We start from the raw sequence: 19,934 nt of genomic DNA, 5'->3' as shown, positions 1-19,934 counted from the left end.
TTCCTCTTCCATCCCTCCGTCCTTGCCATCTCTCCTCCATCACCTTCTCTTCTCCTCCATCCCCACCTTCTATCCTCCTCCATCCTCACCATCTCTCCTCCTCCATCACCTTCTATCCTCCTCCATCCCTCCTTCCTCACCTTCTCTCCTCCTCCATCCCTTCGTCCTTGCCATCTCTCCTCCATCACCTTCTCTCCTCCTCCATCCCCACCTTCTATCCTCCTCCATCCCTCCTTCCTCACCATCTCTCCTCCTCCATCACCATCTCTCCTCCTCCATCCCTCCTTCCTCACCTTCTCTCCTCCTCCATCCCTCCTTCCTCACCATCTCTCCTCCTCCATCCCTCCTTCCTCACCTTCTCTCCTCCTCCATCCCTCCTCCCTCACCATCTCTCCTCCTCCATCCCTCCTCCCTCACCATCTCTCCTCCTCCATCCCTCCTCCCTCACCATCTCTCCTCCTCCATCCCTCCTTCCTCACCATCTCTCCTCCTCCATCCCTCCTTCCTCACCATCTCTCCTCCTCCATCCCTCCTCCCTCACCTTCTATCCTCCTCCATCCCTCCTTCCTCACCATCTCTCCTCCTCCATCCCTCCTCCTCACCTCTCTCCTCCTCCATCCCTCCTTCCTCACCATCTCTCCTCCTCCATCCCTCCTTCCTCACCATCTCTCCTCCTCCATCCCTCCTCCCTCACCTTCTATCCTCCTCCATCCCTCCTCCTCACCATCTCTCCTCCTCCATCCCTCCTTCCTCACCATCTCTCCTCCTCTTCTATCGCTCCATCCTCATTGTCTATTTCCTCCTCACTATCTTTGCTCTTCCTTCATCTCCTTTCCTTCTCACTTCCATAGATGGTTGGGGGGCAGATCTGTATCTTTGATATCTCCTGATGCCAGAAACATCCACCTGGTGAAGGAAAGCACCGAGCATCCTGGTGGACATCCTACAAAACTTGGGAACCCGGATGGGGACAATCAGGAGTTTTTTGATCCAGGACGGGGCAGATACCGGCTTTGGTTTTCGGAGCGGTGAAAAGATTCAAATAAAAACCTTGGAACCGTTCTGCAGCAGGGAACGGCAGACGGACACCTTCCTCCAAGGTCCCAAAGAAGGTCTGCAAGGGTTAGCGGGGTAACTGGGAGATTGGAAACCAGAAAGGGAGGGAGCAAGAAACCAAATATCCCTGAGACTTCTTCTGCGGTGCCCCGGTAGTCCCTCTGCGGTGCCCCGGTACTCCCTCTGTGGTGCCCCCGTACTCCCTCTGCGGTGTCCCTGTACTCCCTCTTATGGTGCCCCCATACTCCCTCTGCGGTACCCCCATACTCCGTCTGCGGTGCCCTGGTACGCCCTCTTGTGGTACCCCCTTACTCCCTCTTGTGGTGCCCCGTACTCCCTCTTGTGGTGCCCCCGTACTCCCTCTTGTGGTGCCCCTTTATCCCCTCTGTGGTGCCCTGGTACTCCCTCTGCGGTGTCCCTGTACACCCTCTGCGGTGTCCCCGTACTCCCTCTTATGGTGCCCCCATACTCCCTCTGCGGTACCCCCATACTCCGTCTGCGGTGCCCTGGTACGCCCTCTTGTGGTACCCCCTTACTCCCTCTTGTGGTGCCCCCGTACTCCCTCTTGTGGTGCCCCCGTACTCCCTCTTGTGGTGCCCCTTTACTCGCTCTGCGGTGTCCCTGTACTCCCTCTTATGGTGCCCCCGTACTCCCTCTGCGGTACCCCCATATTGTCTGTGGTGCCCCGATACTCCCTCTCGTGGTACCCCCTTACTCCCTCTGTGGTGCCCCGGTACTCCCTCTTGTGGTGCCCCCGTACTCCCTCTTGTGGTGCCCCCGTACTCCCTCTTGTGGTGCCCCGGTACTCCCTCTTGTGGTGCCCCCGTACTCCCTCTTGTGGTGCCCCGGTACTTCCTCTTGTGGTGCCCCGGTACTTCCTCTTGTGATGCCCCGGTACTACCTCTTGTGATGCCCCGGTACTGCCTCTTGAGGTGCCCCGGTACTCCCTCTTGTGGTGCCCCGGTACTCCCTCTTGTGGTGCCTCAGTCCTCCCTCTTGTGGTGCCCCGGTACTCCCTCTTGAGGTGCCTCGGTCCTCCCTCTTGTGGTGCCCCCGTACTCCCTCTTGAGGTGCCCCCGGTACTCCCTCTTGTGGTTCCCCCGGTACTCCCTCTTGAGGTGCCCCCGGTACTCCCTCTTGTGGTTCCCCCGGTACTCCCTCTTGAGGTGCCCCCAGTACTCCCTCTTGTGGTGCCCCGGTACTCCCTCTTGTGGTGTCCCGGTACTCCCTCTTGTGGTGCCCCGGTCCTCCCTCTTGTGGTGCCCCGGTACTCCCTCTTGTGGTGCCCCGGTACTCCCTCTTGTGGTGCCCCGGTCCTCCCTCTTGAGGTGCCACGGTCCTCCCTCTTGAGGTGCCTCGGCCCTCCCTCTTGAGGTGTCCCGGTACTTCCTCTTGTGGTGCCCCGGTACTCCCTCTTGTGGTGCCCCGGTACTCCCTCTTGTGGTGCCCCTGTACTCCCTCTTGTGGTGCCCCGGTACTCCCTCTTGTGGTGCCCCGATACTTCCTCTTGTGGTGTCCCGGTACTCCCTCTTGTGGTGCCCCGGTACTCCCTCTTGTGGTGCCCCGGTACTCCCTCTTGTGGTGCCCCGGTACTCCCTCTTGTGGTGCCCCAATACTTCCTCTTGTGGTGTCCCGGTACTCCCTCTTGTGGTGCCACGGTCCTCCCTCTTGAGGTGCCTCGGTCCTCCCTCTTGTGGTGCCCCTGTACTCCTTCTTGTGATGCCCCGGTACTCCCTCTTGAGGTGCCCCGGTACTCCCTCTTGTGGTGACCCCGTACTCCCTCTTGTGGTGCCCCGGTACTCCCTCTTGTGGTGACCCCGTACTCCCTCTTGAGGTGCCTCGGTCCTCCCTCTTGTGGTGCCCCGGTACTCCCTCTTGTGGTGCCCCGATACTTCCTCTTGTGGTGTCCCGGTACTCCCTCTTGTGGTGCCCCGGTACTCCCTCTTGTGGTGCCCCGGTACTCCCTCTTGTGGTGCCCCGGTACTCCCTCTTGTGGTGCCCCAATACTTCCTCTTGTGGTGTCCCGGTACTCCCTCTTGTGGTGCCACGGTCCTCCTTCTTGAGGTGCCTCGGTCCTCCCTCTTGTGGTGCCCCTGTACTCCTTCTTGTGATGCCCCGGTACTCCCTCTTGAGGTGCCCCGGTACTCCCTCTTGTGGTGACCCCGTACTCCCTCTTGTGGTGCCCCGGTACTCCCTCTTGTGGTGACCCCGTACTCCCTCTTGTGGTGTCCCGGTACTCCCTCTTGTGGTGCCCCGGTCCTCCCTCTTGTGGTGCCCCGGTACTCCCTCTTGTGGTGCCCCGGTACTCCCTCTTGTGGTGCCCCGGTCCTCCCTCTTGTGGTGCCCCGGTACTTCCTCTTGTGGTGCCCCGGTACTCCCTCTTGTGATGCCCCGGTACTACCTCTTGTGATGCCCCGGTACTGCCTCTTAAGGTGCCTCGGTCCTCCCTCTTGTGATGCCCCGGTGCTCCCTCTTGAGGTGCCCTGGTCCTCCCTCTTTTGGTGCCCCCGGTACTCCCTCTTGAGGTGCCCCCGGTACTCCCTCTTGAGGTGCCCCGGTACTCCCTCTTGTGGTGCCCCGGTACTCCCTCTTGTGGTGCCTCGGTCCTCCCTCTTGTGGTGCCCCGGTACTCCCTCTTGAGGTGCCTCGGGTCTCCCTCTTGTGGTGCCCCCGTACTCCCTCTTGAGGTGCCCCGGTACTCCCTCTTGTGGTGCCCCGGTACTCCCTCTTGAGGTGCCCCGGTCCTCCCTCTTGTGGTGCCCCCGTACTCCCTCTTGAGGTGCCCCGGTCCTCCCTCTTGAGGTGCCTCGGTCCTCCCTCTTGAGGTGCCCCCAGTACTCCCTCTTGTGGTGCCCCCAGTACTCCCTCTTGTGGTGCCCCGGTACTCCCTCTTGTGGTGTCCCGCTACTCCCTCTTGTGGTGCCCCGGTCCTCCCTCTTGTGGTGCCCCGGTACTCCCTCTTGTGGTGCCCCGGTACTCCCTCTTGTGGTGCCCCGGTACTCCCTCTTGTGGTGCCCCGGTCCTCCCTCTTGAGGTGCCACGGTCCTCCCTCTTGAGGTGCCTCGGCCCTCCCTCTTGAGGTGCCCCGGTACTTCCTCTTGTGGTGCCCCGGTACTCCCTCTTGTGGTGCCCCGGTACTCCCTCTTGTGGTGCCCCGGTACTCCCTCTTGTGGTGCCCCAGTACTCCCTCTTGTGGTGCCCCGGTACTCCCTCTTGTGGTGCCCCGATACTTCCTCTTGTGGTGTCCCGGTACTCCCTCTTGTGGTGCCCCGGTACTCCCTCTTGTGGTGCCCCGGTACTCCCTCTTGTGATGCCCCAATACTTCCTCTTGTGGTGTCCCGGTACTCCCTCTTGTGGTGCCACGGTCCTCCCTCTTGAGGTGCCTCGGTCCTCCCTCTTGTGGTGCCCCTGTACTCCTTCTTGTGATGCCCCGGTACTCCCTCTTGTGGTGTCCCGTACTCCCTCTTGTAGTGTCCCAGTCCTCCCTCTTGAGGTGCCCCGGTACTCCCTCTTGTGGTGACCCCGTACTCCCTCTTGAGGTGCCCCGGTACTCCCTCTTGAGGTGCCCCGGTACTCCCTCTTGTGGTGACCCCGTACTCCCTCTTGTGGTGCCCCGGTACTCCCTCTTGTGGTGACCCCATACTCCCTCTTGAGGTGCCTTGGTCCTCCCTCTTGTGGTGCCCCGGTACTCCCTCTTGTGGTGTCCCGGTACTCCCTCTTGTGGTGCCCCGGTACTCCCTCTTGTGGTGCCCCCGGTACTCCCTCTTGAGGTGCCTCGGTCCTCCCTCTTGAGGTGCCCCCGGTACTCCCTCTTGTGGTGCCCCGGTACTACCTCTTGTGGTGCCCCGGTACTCCCTCTTGTGGTGCCCCGGTACTCCCTCTTGTGGTGCCCCCGGTACTCCCTCTTGTGGTGCCCCCGGTACTCCCTCTTGTGATGCCCCGGTACTCCCTCTTGTGATGCCCCGGTACTCCCTCTTGTGGTGTCCCGGTACTCCCTCTTGAGGTGCCACGGTACTCCCTCTTGTGGTGTCCCGGTACTCCCTCTTGAGGTGCTACGGTACTTCCTCTTGTGGTGTCCCGGTACTCCCTCTTGAGGTGCCACGGTACTCCCTCTTGTGGTGCCCCGGTACTCCCTCTTGAGGTGCCTCGGTACTCCCTCTTGTGGTGCCCCGGTACTCCCTCTTGTGGTGTCCCGGTACTCCCTCTTGAGGTGCCTCGGTCCTCCCTCTTGTGGTGCCCCCGGTACTCCCTCTTTAGGTGCCCCCGGTACTCCCTCTTGAGGTGCCCCCGGTACTCCCTCTTGTGGTGCCCCGGTACTCCCTCTTGTGGTGCCCCGGTACTCCCTCTTGTGGTGCCCCGGTACTCCCTCTTGTGGTGCCCCGGTACTCCCTCTTGTGGTGCCCCGGTACTCCCTCTTGTGGTGTCCCGGTACTCCCTCTTGTGGTGTCCCGGTACTCCCTCTTGTGGTGCCCCGGTACTCCCTCTTGAGGTGCCTCGGTCCTCCCTCTTGTGGTGCCCCCGTACTCCCTCTTGTGGTGCCCCGGTACTCCCTCTTGTGGTGTCCCGGTACTCCCTCTTGTGGTGCCCCGGTACTCCCTCTTGTGGTGCCCCGGTACTCCCTCTTGAGGTGCCCCGGTACTCCCTCTTGAGGTGCCTCGGTCCTCCCTCTTGTGGTGCCCCCGTACTCCCTCTTGTGATGCCCCGGTACTTCCTCTTGTGGTGCCCCGGTACTCCCTCTTGTGGTCCCACTGTGCTCCCTCTTGAGGTGCCACGGTCCTCCCTCTTGTGGTGCCCCCTCTTAAGGTGCCTCGGTCCTCCCTCTTGTGGTGCCCCGGTACTCCCTCTTGTGGTGTCCCGGTACTCCCTCTTGAGGTGCCTCGGTCCTCCCTCTTGTGGTGCCCCCGGTACTCCCTCTTTAGGTGCCCCCGGTACTCCCTCTTGAGGTGCCCCCGGTACTCCCTCTTGTGGTGCCCCGGTACTCCCTCTTGTGGTGCCCCGGTACTCCCTCTTGTGGTGCCCCGGTACTCCCTCTTGTGGTGCCCCGGTACTCCCTCTTGTGGTGCCCCGGTACTCCCTCTTGTGGTGTCCCGGTACTCCCTCTTGTGGTGTCCCGGTACTCCCTCTTGTGGTGCCCCGGTACTCCCTCTTGAGGTGCCTCGGTCCTCCCTCTTGTGGTGCCCCCGTACTCCCTCTTGTGGTGCCCCGGTACTCCCTCTTGTGGTGTCCCGGTACTCCCTCTTGTGGTGCCCCGGTACTCCCTCTTGTGGTGCCCCGGTATTCCCTCTTGAGGTGCCCCGGTACTCCCTCTTGAGGTGCCTCGGTCCTCCCTCTTGTGGTGCCCCCGTACTCCCTCTTGTGATGCCCCGGTACTTCCTCTTGTGGTGCCCCGGTACTCCCTCTTGTGGTCCCACTGTGCTCCCTCTTGAGGTGCCACGGTCCTCCCTCTTGTGGTGCCCCCTCTTAAGGTGCCTCGGTCCTCCCTCTTGTGGTGCCCCCGTACTCCCTCTTGTGGTGCCCCGTTCCTCCATCTTGTGGTGCCCCCGTACTCCCTCTTGTGGTGCCGCGGTACTCCCTCTTTTGGTGCCGCAGTACTCCTTCTTGTGATGCCCCGGTACTCCCTCTTGAGGTGCCCCTGTACTCCCTCTTGAGGTGCCCCTGTACTCCCTCTTGTGATGCCCCGGTACTTCCTCTTGTGGTGCCCCGGTACTCCCTCTTGAGGTGCCACGGTCCTCCCTCTTGTGGTGTCCCGTTACTCCCTCTTGTGGTGTCCCGGTACTCCCTCTTGTGGTGTCCCGGTACTCCCTCTTGTGGTGTCCCGGTACTCCCTCTTGTGGTGCCCCGGTACTCCCTCTTGTGGTGCCCCCGGTACTCCCTCTTGTGGTGCCACGGTCCTCCCTCTTGTGGTGTCCCGGTACTCCCTCTTGTGGTGCCCCCGGTACTCCCTCTTGTGGTGCCCCGGTACTCCCTCTTGTGGTGCCCCGGTACTGCCTCTTGTGGTGTCCCGGTCCTCCCTCTTCTGGTGCCCCGGTACTCCCTCTTGTGGTGCCCCCGGTGTGATACATTTACCTATATGTCTCAGTTTACTGCTCCCTGCTAGCCAGGTTATTGATGTGCTAATGTCCCCTCACTATTTCTAAAGGTTAATTGATCTATTGTGTTGTGTGAAGGAGAGCTGGGTTTAAGTGGCTTGTGTTAATTATTCTGATTGCTTCATTGTGGTAATTATCTCTCTATATGCGGGGTCGAGCGGTCTGGTTGATGTATTCAGTACAGCTAGTGCTCAGCGTCATTGATGTCATTGTCTAAAGAAAATGTGTTTTCAGCATCGGCCCCGTCGTGTCTACCTACTCATCTGTATGGAAGCCCCAGTGTGAGGGGGGCGGAGATTTGTCATTGTAACAGTTTTGGAAATGACATATAAGCTGTGTGTGATAACATTAAAGTCTGTGTTGTTCAAGCAGTAAGCTGGTCTCATGTGTGGCTTTCTGGGCGATTCCAGGGATATCCCTCCTCGTGGAATATTGGGGTGATTTTCGTTATGGGAAGAAGGGAACGTTGACGGGGATATCATACCGATACCGTCACAATTGGTTGGTAGCAGTGGGATTTTTCCCTTCTATTCCCCTTCACACCCGGATTCCAAGCAGACACTGGAAGAACTACTGGAAGTTCGTGGAAGGATTGCTAGCAACAAAACCAAGCGGGTCATCATAGCAGAATTAATGGAGATAGACCAGGAGGACGGGATTGCAGCAACGCCAGCAGTACAAGAGATGGAGACACCAGTGATTCAGGAGGAGGAATCGCCAGCCAACAAGCTAATGAGAGAGAAGCTAGCATGGTTCGGCCCGAACCCAACGCCAGATGTGGTACTGAAAGTGATGGACCTGTTAGCGAAGGAGGCTAAAGAAATAAGAGACGCGGAGCTACAGAAGGATAAACAAATAAGGGACGCAGAACTACAGAAGGATAAACAAATAAGGGACGCAGAGCTACAGAAGGCTAAACAAATAAGGGACGCAGAACTACAGAAGGATAAAGAAATAAGAGACGCAGAACTACAGGAGGATAAACAAATAAGGGACGCAGAACTACAGGAGGCTAAAGAAATAAGGGACGCAGAACTACAGAAGGATAAACAAATAAGGGACGCAGAACTACAGAAGGATAAACAAATAAGAGACGCAGAGCTACAGAAGGCTAAACAAATAAGGGACGCAGAGCTACAGAAGGCTAAACAAATAAGGGACGCAGAACTACAGAAGGATAAACAAATAAGAGACGCAGAGCTACAGTTAAAACTGGCAGCAGTCCAACAAGCAGCCGCACATTCTACGAACAGTGAGTACAGCACAGCAGACGCAAGGAAGATTCCGTTTAGCGCTTTTAAAGCTTTTGATGAAAAGGACTGTGAGATTGATAACTTCCTGGCGGATTTTGAGCGACAATGTAACCTGCACCGAATAGCTAGAGGAGACTGGGTTGCAATATTGTCAGGCAAACTGTCAGGCAAAGCTTCTGATGCTTTCCGGACCGTGCCAGATCAGGATATTCATAGCTACGCCAGGGTTAAAGAAGTGCTCCTGGCTCGTTATGCAGTAACCCCAGAGTCCCACCGACAGAAGTTCAGGGACTCACGCAAAACCACGGAAGACTCTTATGCGGAATGGGCATGCCAATTGTCCCGGTCGGCCTCTAACTGGGCTAACAGCAGCCAGGCCACCACCGCAGAGGACATTTTGCAACTAATGCTCCTGGAGCAATTTTACAATCACATCCAGACGGACGTCAAAGATTGGGTGAGAGATCGCAGGCCCATGACTCTACCAGAGGCCGCGAAGTTGGCGGATGAATATGCAGATACTCGCAAGACGAACCAGGTCACACCACAGGAACAACCTCCACCACAAACGGTGCCCTCACACCCACCAACCGCTAGATACCAACCTCCTAACAGACCGGTGACATCTAGCCCTCGCTATCATCGCCAGGAGGGCAACGAACAACGCTGCTTCCGGTGCAAACAGCTGGGTCACTTCAAGCAGAATTGCCCCATGAATGACAACACCAGGTCAAATTGGTCTCAACCTGGGTACCGCCCACCAGCAGCAGCCCATTGTGTAGACTCGGCTTGGGATCCAAAGGAGCTGGGTCAGGAAGAACCATTGGGCACCCCTTACGAAGCCCTCATGGTACAATCTGTTATTACGGACAACAGGGAACACCATTGTCAGCTGGTCATGGGCGACAGCCCTGAGCCGGAGGGGCCCTGGAGGGAGCTGGGCAGAAAGAGGCACCGCCGGCCACCCTTCAAGAAGAAGAGGTCCTGGAAGCCGTATAACAAGCTGACCTGGGAGGAGAAGAAGCGACTGGAGGAGAGGGAGTCGCAGCGGGCGTCCCAGATGCGTGCCGAGATGTTCGCCAAGGGCCCACCGGTGGCCCCTTACACCACCACCCAGTTCCTGATGATGAAGGACCATGTGGAGAGCCTGCAGGACATGAGCAAGCAGGAGCTGATCCGTGAGTACATAGAGCTGGAGGAGTGCATAAGCCGCATGGAGGAGGAGAACAACCACCTGAGGTCACAGCAGCATGAACTGGAGATGGAGCTGGAGAAGCTCCAAGAGGAGAACCGGCGGCTGCGGAGGGAGCAGGGGGTGGCTGACCTTATGGGGCTCTGATTCCCCTCCCCCCCCCCCCGGACTCTGAGCACCAGTGCTACAGCATTTCAACAAATATAACTTTTTCTTTTTATGAATCTCCTGGGATTGTCACTTCAGAGCCATAACCTGCCCCCTCCCATAGCGGGACACCTAGACGGCGGCGCACAGACCCATTCGCTGTCTTCACACTGACTTCTGGTGACTTTGCAGATCGCACAAAGACTTGGGGACTGACCGGCGTGTGATCTGACGACCCGGTGACATACCTGAGTCTGAAGCAGTTGCCAAGGGAGGTCAGTCATGCCAAACGGAGTTAACCTCTGACTAATAGCTCTGAACCCGTCAACCCTACTGGACCAGGGAAGGTCCAACCGGGTTTGCCGGAGCAGGGAGCAAAAGGGGGGGCCATTGTGATACATTTACCTATGTCTCAGTTTACTGCTCCCTGCTAGCCAGGTTATTGATGTGCTAATGTCCCCTCACTATTTCTAAAGGTTAATTGATCTATTGTGTTGTGTGAAGGAGAGCTGGGTTTAAGTGGCTTGTGTTAATTATTCTGATTGCTTCATTGTGGTAATTATCTCTCTATATGCGGGGTCGAGCGGTCTGGTTGATGTATTCAGTACAGCTAGTGCTCAGCGTCATTGATGTCATTGTCTAAAGAAAATGTGTTTCAGCATCGGCCCCGTCGTGTCTACCTAGTCATCTGTATGGAAGCCCCAGTGTGAGGGGGGCGGAGATTTGTCATTGTAACAGTTTTGGAAATGACATATAAGCTGTGTGTTATAACATTAAAGTGTGTTGTTCAAGCAGTAAGCTGGTCTCATGTGTGGCTTTCTGGGCGATTCCAGGGATATCCCTCCTCGTGGAATATTGGGGTGATTTTCGTTATGGGAAGAAGGGAACGTTGACGGGGATATCATACCGATACCGTCACACCCGGTACTTCCTCTTGTGGTGCCCCCGGTACTCCCTCTTGTGATGCCCCGGTACTCCCTCTTGAGGTGCCCCTGTACTCCCTCTTGTGATGCCCCGGTACTTCCTCTTGTGGTGCCCCTGTACTCCCTCTTGAGGTGCCCTTGTACTCCCTCTTGTGATGCCCCGGTACTTCCTCTTGTGGTGCCCCTGTACTCCTTCTTGTGATGCCCCTGTACTCCCTCTTGTGATGTCCCGGTCCTCCCTCTTGAGGTGCCCCTGTACTCCCTCTTGTGATGCCCCGGTACTCCCTCTTGTGATGCCCCTGTACTCCCTCTTGTGATGCCCCGGTACTTCCTCTTGTGGTGCCCCTGTACTCCTTCTTGTGATGCCACGGTGCTCCCTCTGAAACATTTTCCGTCCTGCTCCTTCAAATTTTCTTGTCAATTCAATATTAATTGTACCCCACTAGTTATAAAGTCAAACATTCGAAAAACGGAAAATTTGGAATTTCATTTTGATTGTATGTGCCCCTGGAGGGGGATGGGGGGACCAGACTTTAAAAACAATGGTGGTCCACACTGCCGAAGGCTGCTGGCCCCATTGGTGGTCTGGGATCCCCCCATTTATTCTGACATCTTGACCCCGCAATAACGGTAGACAACAGTCTTAGAGAGGAACCTCCCCCCCTCCCCCCACCATTGGATCCAGTGTTTTTCTGCTGAAAGCCGCCACGTGCCAGGTCCGTGCCGCCATCTTCTTTGTGAACATCATTAGAGAGCTGGCTGTCCCGTGTCAGTTCTAGAAAACCGGTCCCTGAACCCCGAAAGTCTGATGAGATGCATGACGCGGGTACCCCAGGAGAAAACTAACGGGCCACTTTAAGGCTTCTCTGGAACGTGAGCCAGGAGAAGCTTCCGTGTCACGGGGGGGCTGGAAAGAAGGCGAGGAGTTCACGGGGTGACTGGAAAGAAGGCGAGGAGTTCACGGGGTGACTGGAAAGAAGGCGAGGAGTTCACGGGGTGACTGGAAAGAAGGCGAGGAGTTCACGGGGTGACTGGAAGGCGAGGAGTTCACGGGGTGACTGGAAAGAAGGCGAGGAGTTCACGGGGTGACTGGAAAGAAGGCGAGGAGTTCACGGGGTGACTGGAAAGAAGGCGAGGAGTTCACGGGGTGACTGGAAAGAAGGCGAGGAGTTCACGGGGTGACTGGAAAGAAGGCGAGGAGTTCACGGGGTGACTGGAAAGAAGGCGAGGAGTTCACGGGGTGACTGGAAAGAAGGCGAGGAGTTCACGGGGTGACTGGAAAGAAGGCGAGGAGTTCACGGGGTGACTGGAAAGAAGGCGAGGAGTTCACGGGACGCTCCACTGAACTCACGAAATTCTTGGCTCCTCCTCCTGGATTCTACGCCTGTGAAGAAAGAGACCAATGAAATCTGGAGGAGCCCCGTAATGGTGCTTGGCCCACTGACTCTATGGCACTGCCATGGCTCTGGCCCCAGAAATTGCTCCACATTCAGAAGAGAGGCTGAAGAGCAATCCAAGCTGGACCCAACACCCAGCGGTACCTCCAGACACCCCTTGGCGGGGGCCACCACATGCCTACTGGGCCACACGGCTTTTCCAATGGAGACTCCACATCCAGCGCGGTCGCTCTGCGCTCACCAGCAAATATCGATTGAAAAAAAACCTGCAAAATTAAATTTATGAAAGTCAGCAGAGCTGCAAAAAAAAACGTCCCTCCTCCGCGGACATCAACACAAACCATGCTGCTCATGGGCGGGGTTATACCTCAGAGGCCAGCCTATAGTTTTATTAACTGCCGTTGTAAAATCCTCCTGTAGGCGGCAGCATAACTATTTGTTCAAGAATCCTGTGTCTGTCCATGGATGAGAGAGAAGATTACAGCGCCCCCCCAGGACTGAGCGCCCCCCCCCAGGACTGAGCACCCCCCCCCCCCGGCCTGAGCGCCCCCTCCAGGACTGAGCGCCCTCCCTCAGGACTGAGCGCCCCCCCTCCCACAGGACTGAGCGCCCCCCCTCCCCCAGGACTGAGCGCCCCCCCCCACAGGACTGAGCGCCCCCCCCCCACAGGACTGAGCACCCCCCCCACAGGACTGAGCACCCCCCCCCCCCCCAGGACTGAGCGCCCCTCCCGGCCTGAGCGCCCCCCCAGGACTGAGCGCCCCCCCCCCCCGAGCGCCCCCCCCAGGACTGAGAGAGCACAGACAGGACACAAAATCACAGACAACATTGAGTGAAATTAATAAAATAAACCTTTATATATTATAATCGCAGAACTTCGAGGAACATTCCACATCTACTCAGATCAGAAACGAGAGACAATCTGATTATGACAAACGTTTCCGAGTGTGAGGGCCCTGGAGACAGTCAGGAGTGCCTGTAGCTGCGGAGGAGTGAGACTGCTGGTCAGAGAGTGACAGTAACTTGAGAACGTGGAATCGTTACCAAAACACAGACGTCTGGTCAGGGAATGACAATCTGAGAGCCTCAGACATGTGAACATGACATGAAGTCAGACTGCTGGTCAGAGAGTGACAGTAACTGGGGCCCTCAGATGTGTTACCAAAGTGTAGATGTCTGGGCTTAGACTGCTGGTCAGGGAATGACAATCTGAGAGCCTCAGATATGTGAGCACAACATGAAGTCAGACTGCTGGTCATAGAGAGACTGTTACTAGGGTCCACGGAAGGGTAAGAAAAGCAGAGATGTCAGGGGTTATGACTACAGCTGAGGACGTCAGAAGAACATGACATGGAGTCAAACTGCTGGTCAGAGAGTGACAGTAACGAGAGACCTTGTAATCATTACCAAAGTGTAGATGTCTGGGGTTAGACTGCTGGTCAGGGAATGACTACGGCTGAGGACGTCAGAAGAACATGACATGGAGTCAAACTGCCGGTCAGAGAGTGACAGTAACGAGAGACCTTGTAATCATTACCAAAGTGTAGATGTCTGGGGTTAGACTGCTGGTCAGGGAATGACTACGGCTGAGGACGTCAGAAGAACATGACATGGAGTCAAACTGCTGGTCAGAGAGTGACAGTAACTAGGAACTTTGGAATTGTTAAAGTGTAGATGTCTGGGATTAGACTGCTGTTCAGGGAATGACTGTAGCCGAGAGCCTCAGATATGTGAACACAACATGAAGTCAGACTGCTGGTCATAGAGAGACTGTTACTAGAGTCCACGGAAGGGTTAGAAAAGCAGAGATGTCAAGGGTTAGACTGCTGGTCAGGGAATGACTACAGCTGAGGACGTCAGAAGAACATGACATGGATTCAAACTGCTGGTCAGAGAGTGACAGTAACGAGGGACCTTGTAATCATTACCAAAGTGTAGATGTCTGGGATTAGACTGCTGGTCAGGGAACGACTACAGCGGAGGACGTGAGAAGAACATGACATGGAGTCAAACTGCTGGTCAGAGAGTGACAGTAGCTGGGACACATGTGGCCATTGCTACCCTGGTGATCAGCCTATTGGTGGGCAGTGAGGGTCTCATTCTCTCTGCTGGTTTCAGTTATAAAAATATTTATTTATCTTGATTGTCAGAGCAATAATTATTATAAGAGCCACACCCTCTGTGACATACCTTCCTCCAATAGGTGCTTTGACCACCAATCAGGGTGAAGCACGCCAGAGGCGGTGTGGCCATCATATGGTTTGCTGCTGCAATATAATCCTAATGAGTGGCTGATGTTTGTGCTCAGATGATGTAATCATTCTAAATGTGAAGGAAATGTTCAGCCTGTACACCATTATCCCTGGATGGTGATTGTGCGTCCCTGGTGACGACATGCAAAGCTATTCCCCCGGCTGGACGGAATTCTGCTCGGGTGAGAGTTCGGATCCAGCTTCGTGTGTCCCGGAGGTGGGAGGCGACATCAATCCCATCACAGCTGCTGCGTCATACAGGACATCTGATTGGCCATCGCACAAACCTGCACCCCCCACCCCCATAGAAAACGTAGAGGTGTCAGACTACATCTATGTGGCTCAACCCCAGTCTGGGTGTGCTGCTGGTGAATGACCCCCAATTTAGCTAGTGCTGCTCCTCGGGGGGAGTTCCCCCAAGAAATATCCCCTCCCACTGCCCCGCCCCAGAGTTTCCATGAAGCAGTTAAATTATACGCAACACCTTCAATTAAAAAATAGATCATAAAAAGGCTGAAGTCCTGGGGTAAAGCCTGCCCCCAGGGTTCTCGGCCGGCCACCAAAGAGAGCTTGTCCATGGTCACATGACCCCACAGCAAGGTCTCTTCCCCGCCGGCGTGCTATCCTCGGCGGGTGCTATGAGTTTCAGCAATGGCGGCTCTCCGCTTGCGGTAGTGTAATAGACCGGATCGGGTGGAACCGGCTCAGTAGTGTCTTGTGCTTGGTCGGGGGTCTCCGTGCTGGGCGGGGGGTGGAGCCTGCCGCTGTACCTTGGCCGCCACCCGCTGGCGTTTCAGCTCTGCGAGCGTGTGGTGGGAGCGTTCGTGAGTCAGGTCCTGGCAGAGCTCCGCCTGGGTGGCCAGCTGGTAAGACACGCTACGGTCCAGGCGCTTGGAGAAGGTGTGTTTGGGGGCGGAGCGGACACTGCCATTCTTCTGCGTCACCGGGACAGAATTTGGCTGCTTCTCCGACGTTCCAACGCTCTCCTCTACCTCCGTCCCCTCCGACCTCGGGGGGTCCGACTCTGGCTGTGGGGGCTGGGAGACACAAACAAGAAATGGGATCAGAGGATGAAGATGATAAATGTCCCCCAGATATATCATCCATCCCGTGATACCCCGCCCCCCCGTGTAATATCTATCCCGAGATACCCCGCCCCCCCATGTAATATCCATCCCGTGATGATACCCCGCCCCCCGTGTAATATCCATCCCACGATACCGCGCCCCCCGTGTAATATTCATCCCGCGATACCGCGCCCCCCGTGTAATATCCATCCCGAGATGATACCCCGCCCCCCCATGTAATATCCATCCCGTGATACCCCGCCCCCCCCCATGTAATATCCGTCCCGTGATACCCCGCCCCCGTGTAATATCCATCCCGTGATACCGCGTCCCCTGTGTAATATCCATCCCATGATACCCCATCCCCCGTGTAATATCCATCCCGTGATACCCCGCCCCCGTGTATTATCCATCCCGTGATACCCCGCCCCCCCCATGTATTATCCATCCCGTGATGATACCCCGCCCCCCGTGTAATATCCATCCCGTGATACCCCGCCCCCGTGTAATATCCATCCCGTGATACCCCGCCCCCTATGTAATATCCATCCTGTGATGATACCCCGCCCCATGTGTAATATCCATCCTGTGATGATACCCTGCCCCCATGTAATATCCATCCCGTGATACTGCGTCCCCCGTGTAATATCCATCCCGTGATACCCCGCCCCGTTAATATCCATCCCGTGATACCCCGCCCCCGTGTAATATCATCCCGTGATACCCCGCCCCCCCCCCCCCCCGTGTAATATCCATCCCGTGATGATACCCCACCCCCTATGTAATATCCATCCCATTATACCGCGTCCCCCGTGTAATTCTATCCCGTGATACCCCACCCCTGTGTAATATCCACCCCGTCCCCAGGTGTAAATTCCATCCCATGATACCGTGCCCCCATGTGCAATATCCGTCCCGTGATACCCCACCCCCAGGTGTAATATCCGTCCTGTGATACCCAGCCCCCGGTGTAATATCCGTCCCGTGATACCCCGCCCCCAGGTGTAATATCCGTCCCGTGATACTCCGCCCCCAGGTGTAATATCCGTCCCGTGATACCCCGCCCCCAGGTGTAATATCCGCCCCGTGATACCCCGCCCCCAGGTGTAATATCCGCCCCGTGATACCCCGCCCCCAGGTGTAATATCCGCCCCGTGATACCCCGCCCCCAGGTGTAATATCCGCCCCGTGATACTCCGCCCCCAGGTGTAATAGCCATCCCTTGATACCCCGCCCCCAGGTGTAATATCCGCCCCGTGATACTCCGCCCCCAGGTGTAATAGCCATCCCTTGATACCCCGCCCCCAGGTGTAATATCCGCCCCGTGATACTCCGCCCCCAGGTGTAATAGCCATCCCTTGATACCACGCCCCCAGGTGCATTATCCATCCCGCCCCACCTTGCCCCCAGGTGTAATATCCACCCCGTGATACCCCGCCCCCCCATGTAATATCTGCCCTGTGATACCCCGCCCCCCGTGTATTATCCACCCCGTGATACCCTGCCCCCAGGGACCAGAGAGCTGCACGAACAACTGCCAATCTCAGGACGTCCGTGTAATACTCCAAGAAAGGCACTACGACCGTCTATACCCAGAGAGAAGCACTATACCCGGGTATGTACCCCATTGCCCCAATAGAGGCACTATACCACTGTATACCGATATATATATATACACACACACACACCGAGAGCAGCACTGTGTCTGGGTGTATTTCCAAATATTCAGATATATACTTAGAACGGCTTTACACCCAGAGAGCAGAACCGTATCCGGGTATATACCCCAAAAGAGGCTCTATACCGGGTATATAGAGTCATATGCAGTGCTGGAGAGAGGAGATCGGTGAGGTGGGTACGGGGGGGGGAGGGGGTCATAGAAATGAAGAGCTTCTCACCAACTTCAGTGTATAATAATCACCACCGGGCTGACACATATCTTCTTACCAGAAACGGGTGAGAGACGGGCAGAGGGTAGATCTGGCACATCCAAAACATTTAGGTCGGTAATCTCATCAGAATGAAAGCTGGGCGCTCACAAGGTGAAGGATCCTCTGCACTTTCCACTTGTGAAAAGAAAAGGAGAGAGGACGGACATAGTGAAGGCGGGAAAATTCAATCTCCAAAGGGAGGAACTCGCCGACATCACATGAATACGGGATGAATGAATCCGAATGAACGGCGGTTTGCAGCGCTCATACTAGAGGCTGGCTGATATTTTGTCTTTTTAAAGAAATCGGCATTATTATGTAAAAAAAAGTATACAAAGGAGGGGGTTGGGGTCACCCGATCCCTCCATAAAGAGGACCTGTCACCCCCTATTACTGTCACAAGGGATGTTTACATTATAGACCCCAGATCTCTCCATAAAGAGGACCTGTCACCTCCTATTACTGTCACATGGGATGTTTACATTATAGACCCCAGATCTCTCCATAAAGAGGACCTGTCACCTCCTATTACTGTCACATGGGATGTTTACATTCATTATAGACCCCAGATCTCTCCATAAATAGGACCTGTCACCCCCTATTACTGTCACATGGGATGTTTACATTCATTATAGACCCCAGATCCCTCCATAAAGAGGACCTGTCACCCCCTATTACTGTCACATGGGATGTTTACATTCATTATAGACCCCAGATCTCTCCATAAAGAGGACCTGTCACCCCCTATTACTGTCACAAGGGATGTTTACATTATAGACCCCAGATCTCTCCATAAAGAGGACCTGTCACCTCCTATTACTGTCACAAGGGATGTTTACATTCATTATAGACCCCAGATCTCTCCATAAAGAGTACCTGTCACCTCCTATTACTGTCACATGGGATGTTTACATTCATTATAGACCCCAGATCTCTCCATAAAGAGTACCTGTCACCCCCTATTACTGTCACATGGGATGTTTACATTATAGACCCCAGATCTTTCCATAAAGAGGACCTGTCACCTCCTATTACTGTCACATGGGATGTTTACATTATAGACCCCAGATCTTTCCATAAAGAGGACCTGTCACCCCCTATTACTGTCACATGGGATGTTTACATTCATTATAGACCCCCGATCTCTCCATAAAGAGGACCTGTCACCTCCTATTACTGTCACAAGGGATGTTTACATTCATTATAGACCCCAGATCTTTCCATAAAGAGGACCTGTCACCTCCTATTACTGTCACATGGGATGTTTACATTCATTATAGACCCCCGATCTCTCCATAAAGAGGACCTGTCACCTCCTATTACTGTCACAAGGGATGTTTACATTCATTATAGACCCCAGATCCCTCCATAAAGAGGACCTGTCACCCCCTATTACTGTCACAAGGGATGTTTACATTCATTATAGACCCCAGATCTCTCCATAAAGAGGACCTGTCACCCCCTATTACTGTCACAAGGGATGTTTACATTATAGACCCCAGATCTTTCCATAAAGAGGACCTGTCACCCCCTATTACTGTCACAAGGGATGTTTACATTATAGACCCCAGATCTTTCCATAAAGAGGACCTGTCACCCCCTATTACTGTCACAAGGGATGTTTACATTATAGACCCCAGATCTCTCCATAAAGAGGACCTGTCACCTCCTATTACTGTCACATGGGATGTTTACATTATAGACCCCAGATCTCTCCATAAAGAGGACCTGTCACCTCCTATTACTGTCACATGGGATGTTTACATTCATTATAGACCCCAGATCTCTCCATAAAGAGGACCTGTCACCTCCTATTACTGTCACAAGGGATGTTTACATTCATTGTGACAGCAATAAAAGTGATCAAAATGTAAAAAAAAGACACAATTTAATATTATAAAAATTAAATAAATAGTAATAATAATAATAAAAAAAAAAATCTTTAAAGCGCCCCCCCCCCTCCCCGCGAGCTCACGCAACAAAGAAAACGCATACAGAAGTCGCGCCCGCATATGAAAACGGTGTTCAAACCACACATGTGAGGTATCGCTGCGATCGTCAGAGCGAGAGCAATAATTCTAGCGCTAGACCTCCTCTGTAACTCTAACCTGGTAACCGTAAAAAAAAGTTTAAAGCGTCGCCTATGGAGATTTTTAGGTACTGTAGTTTGTCGCCATTCCACGAGTGCGTGCGATCAGAAAGCGTGACATGTTTGGTATCTATTTACTCGGCATAACATCATCTTTCACATTATGCAAAAAAATTGGGCTAACTTTACTTTTAAATTTTTTTTAAATTCATGAAAGTTAATTTTTCCCAAAAAGTTGCGTTTAAAACACCGCCGCACAAATACCGTGTGACATAAAATATTGCAACAATCGCCATTTTATTCTCTAGATTCTCTGCTAAAAAAAAATATATAATGTTTGGGGGTTCCAAGTAATTTTCTAGCAAACAATACGGATTTTAACTTGTAAACACCAGATGTCAGAAATAGGCTTAGGCATGAAAGGGTTAAAAAGGGGCCCAATTCACGCCGCTTCTCTGTTATCTTTGTGTCCGCTAAGAATGAGTATATTTATTGTGAAAATTTTGTTTTGATATATGCAAGGGGGGGCCCTGCCAGG

General features: G+C 54.7%; 1 protein-coding gene across 1 annotated transcript in view; it reads right to left on the bottom strand.

The window, feature by feature from the left end:
* Positions 1 to 12,890: 12,890 nt before the first annotated feature.
* LOC120921855 (protein phosphatase 1 regulatory subunit 16A-like) overlaps positions 12,891 to 19,934 on the bottom strand; it is a 58,771-nt gene continuing 51,727 nt past the window's right edge. The window contains 2 exon segments of the mRNA XM_040334338.1: positions 12,891 to 15,039; positions 15,041 to 15,346. Coding sequence (XP_040190272.1) covers positions 14,890 to 15,039; positions 15,041 to 15,346 — 456 coding nt within the window. The 3' untranslated portion in view covers positions 12,891 to 14,889.

Source organism: Rana temporaria, assembly GCF_905171775.1.
Source record: "Rana temporaria chromosome 5 unlocalized genomic scaffold, aRanTem1.1 chr5w, whole genome shotgun sequence".
NCBI lineage: Eukaryota > Metazoa > Chordata > Amphibia > Anura > Ranidae > Rana > Rana temporaria.
Note: the sequence above shows the minus strand (reverse complement) of the source record. Positions and strands in the feature narration are given on the sequence as shown.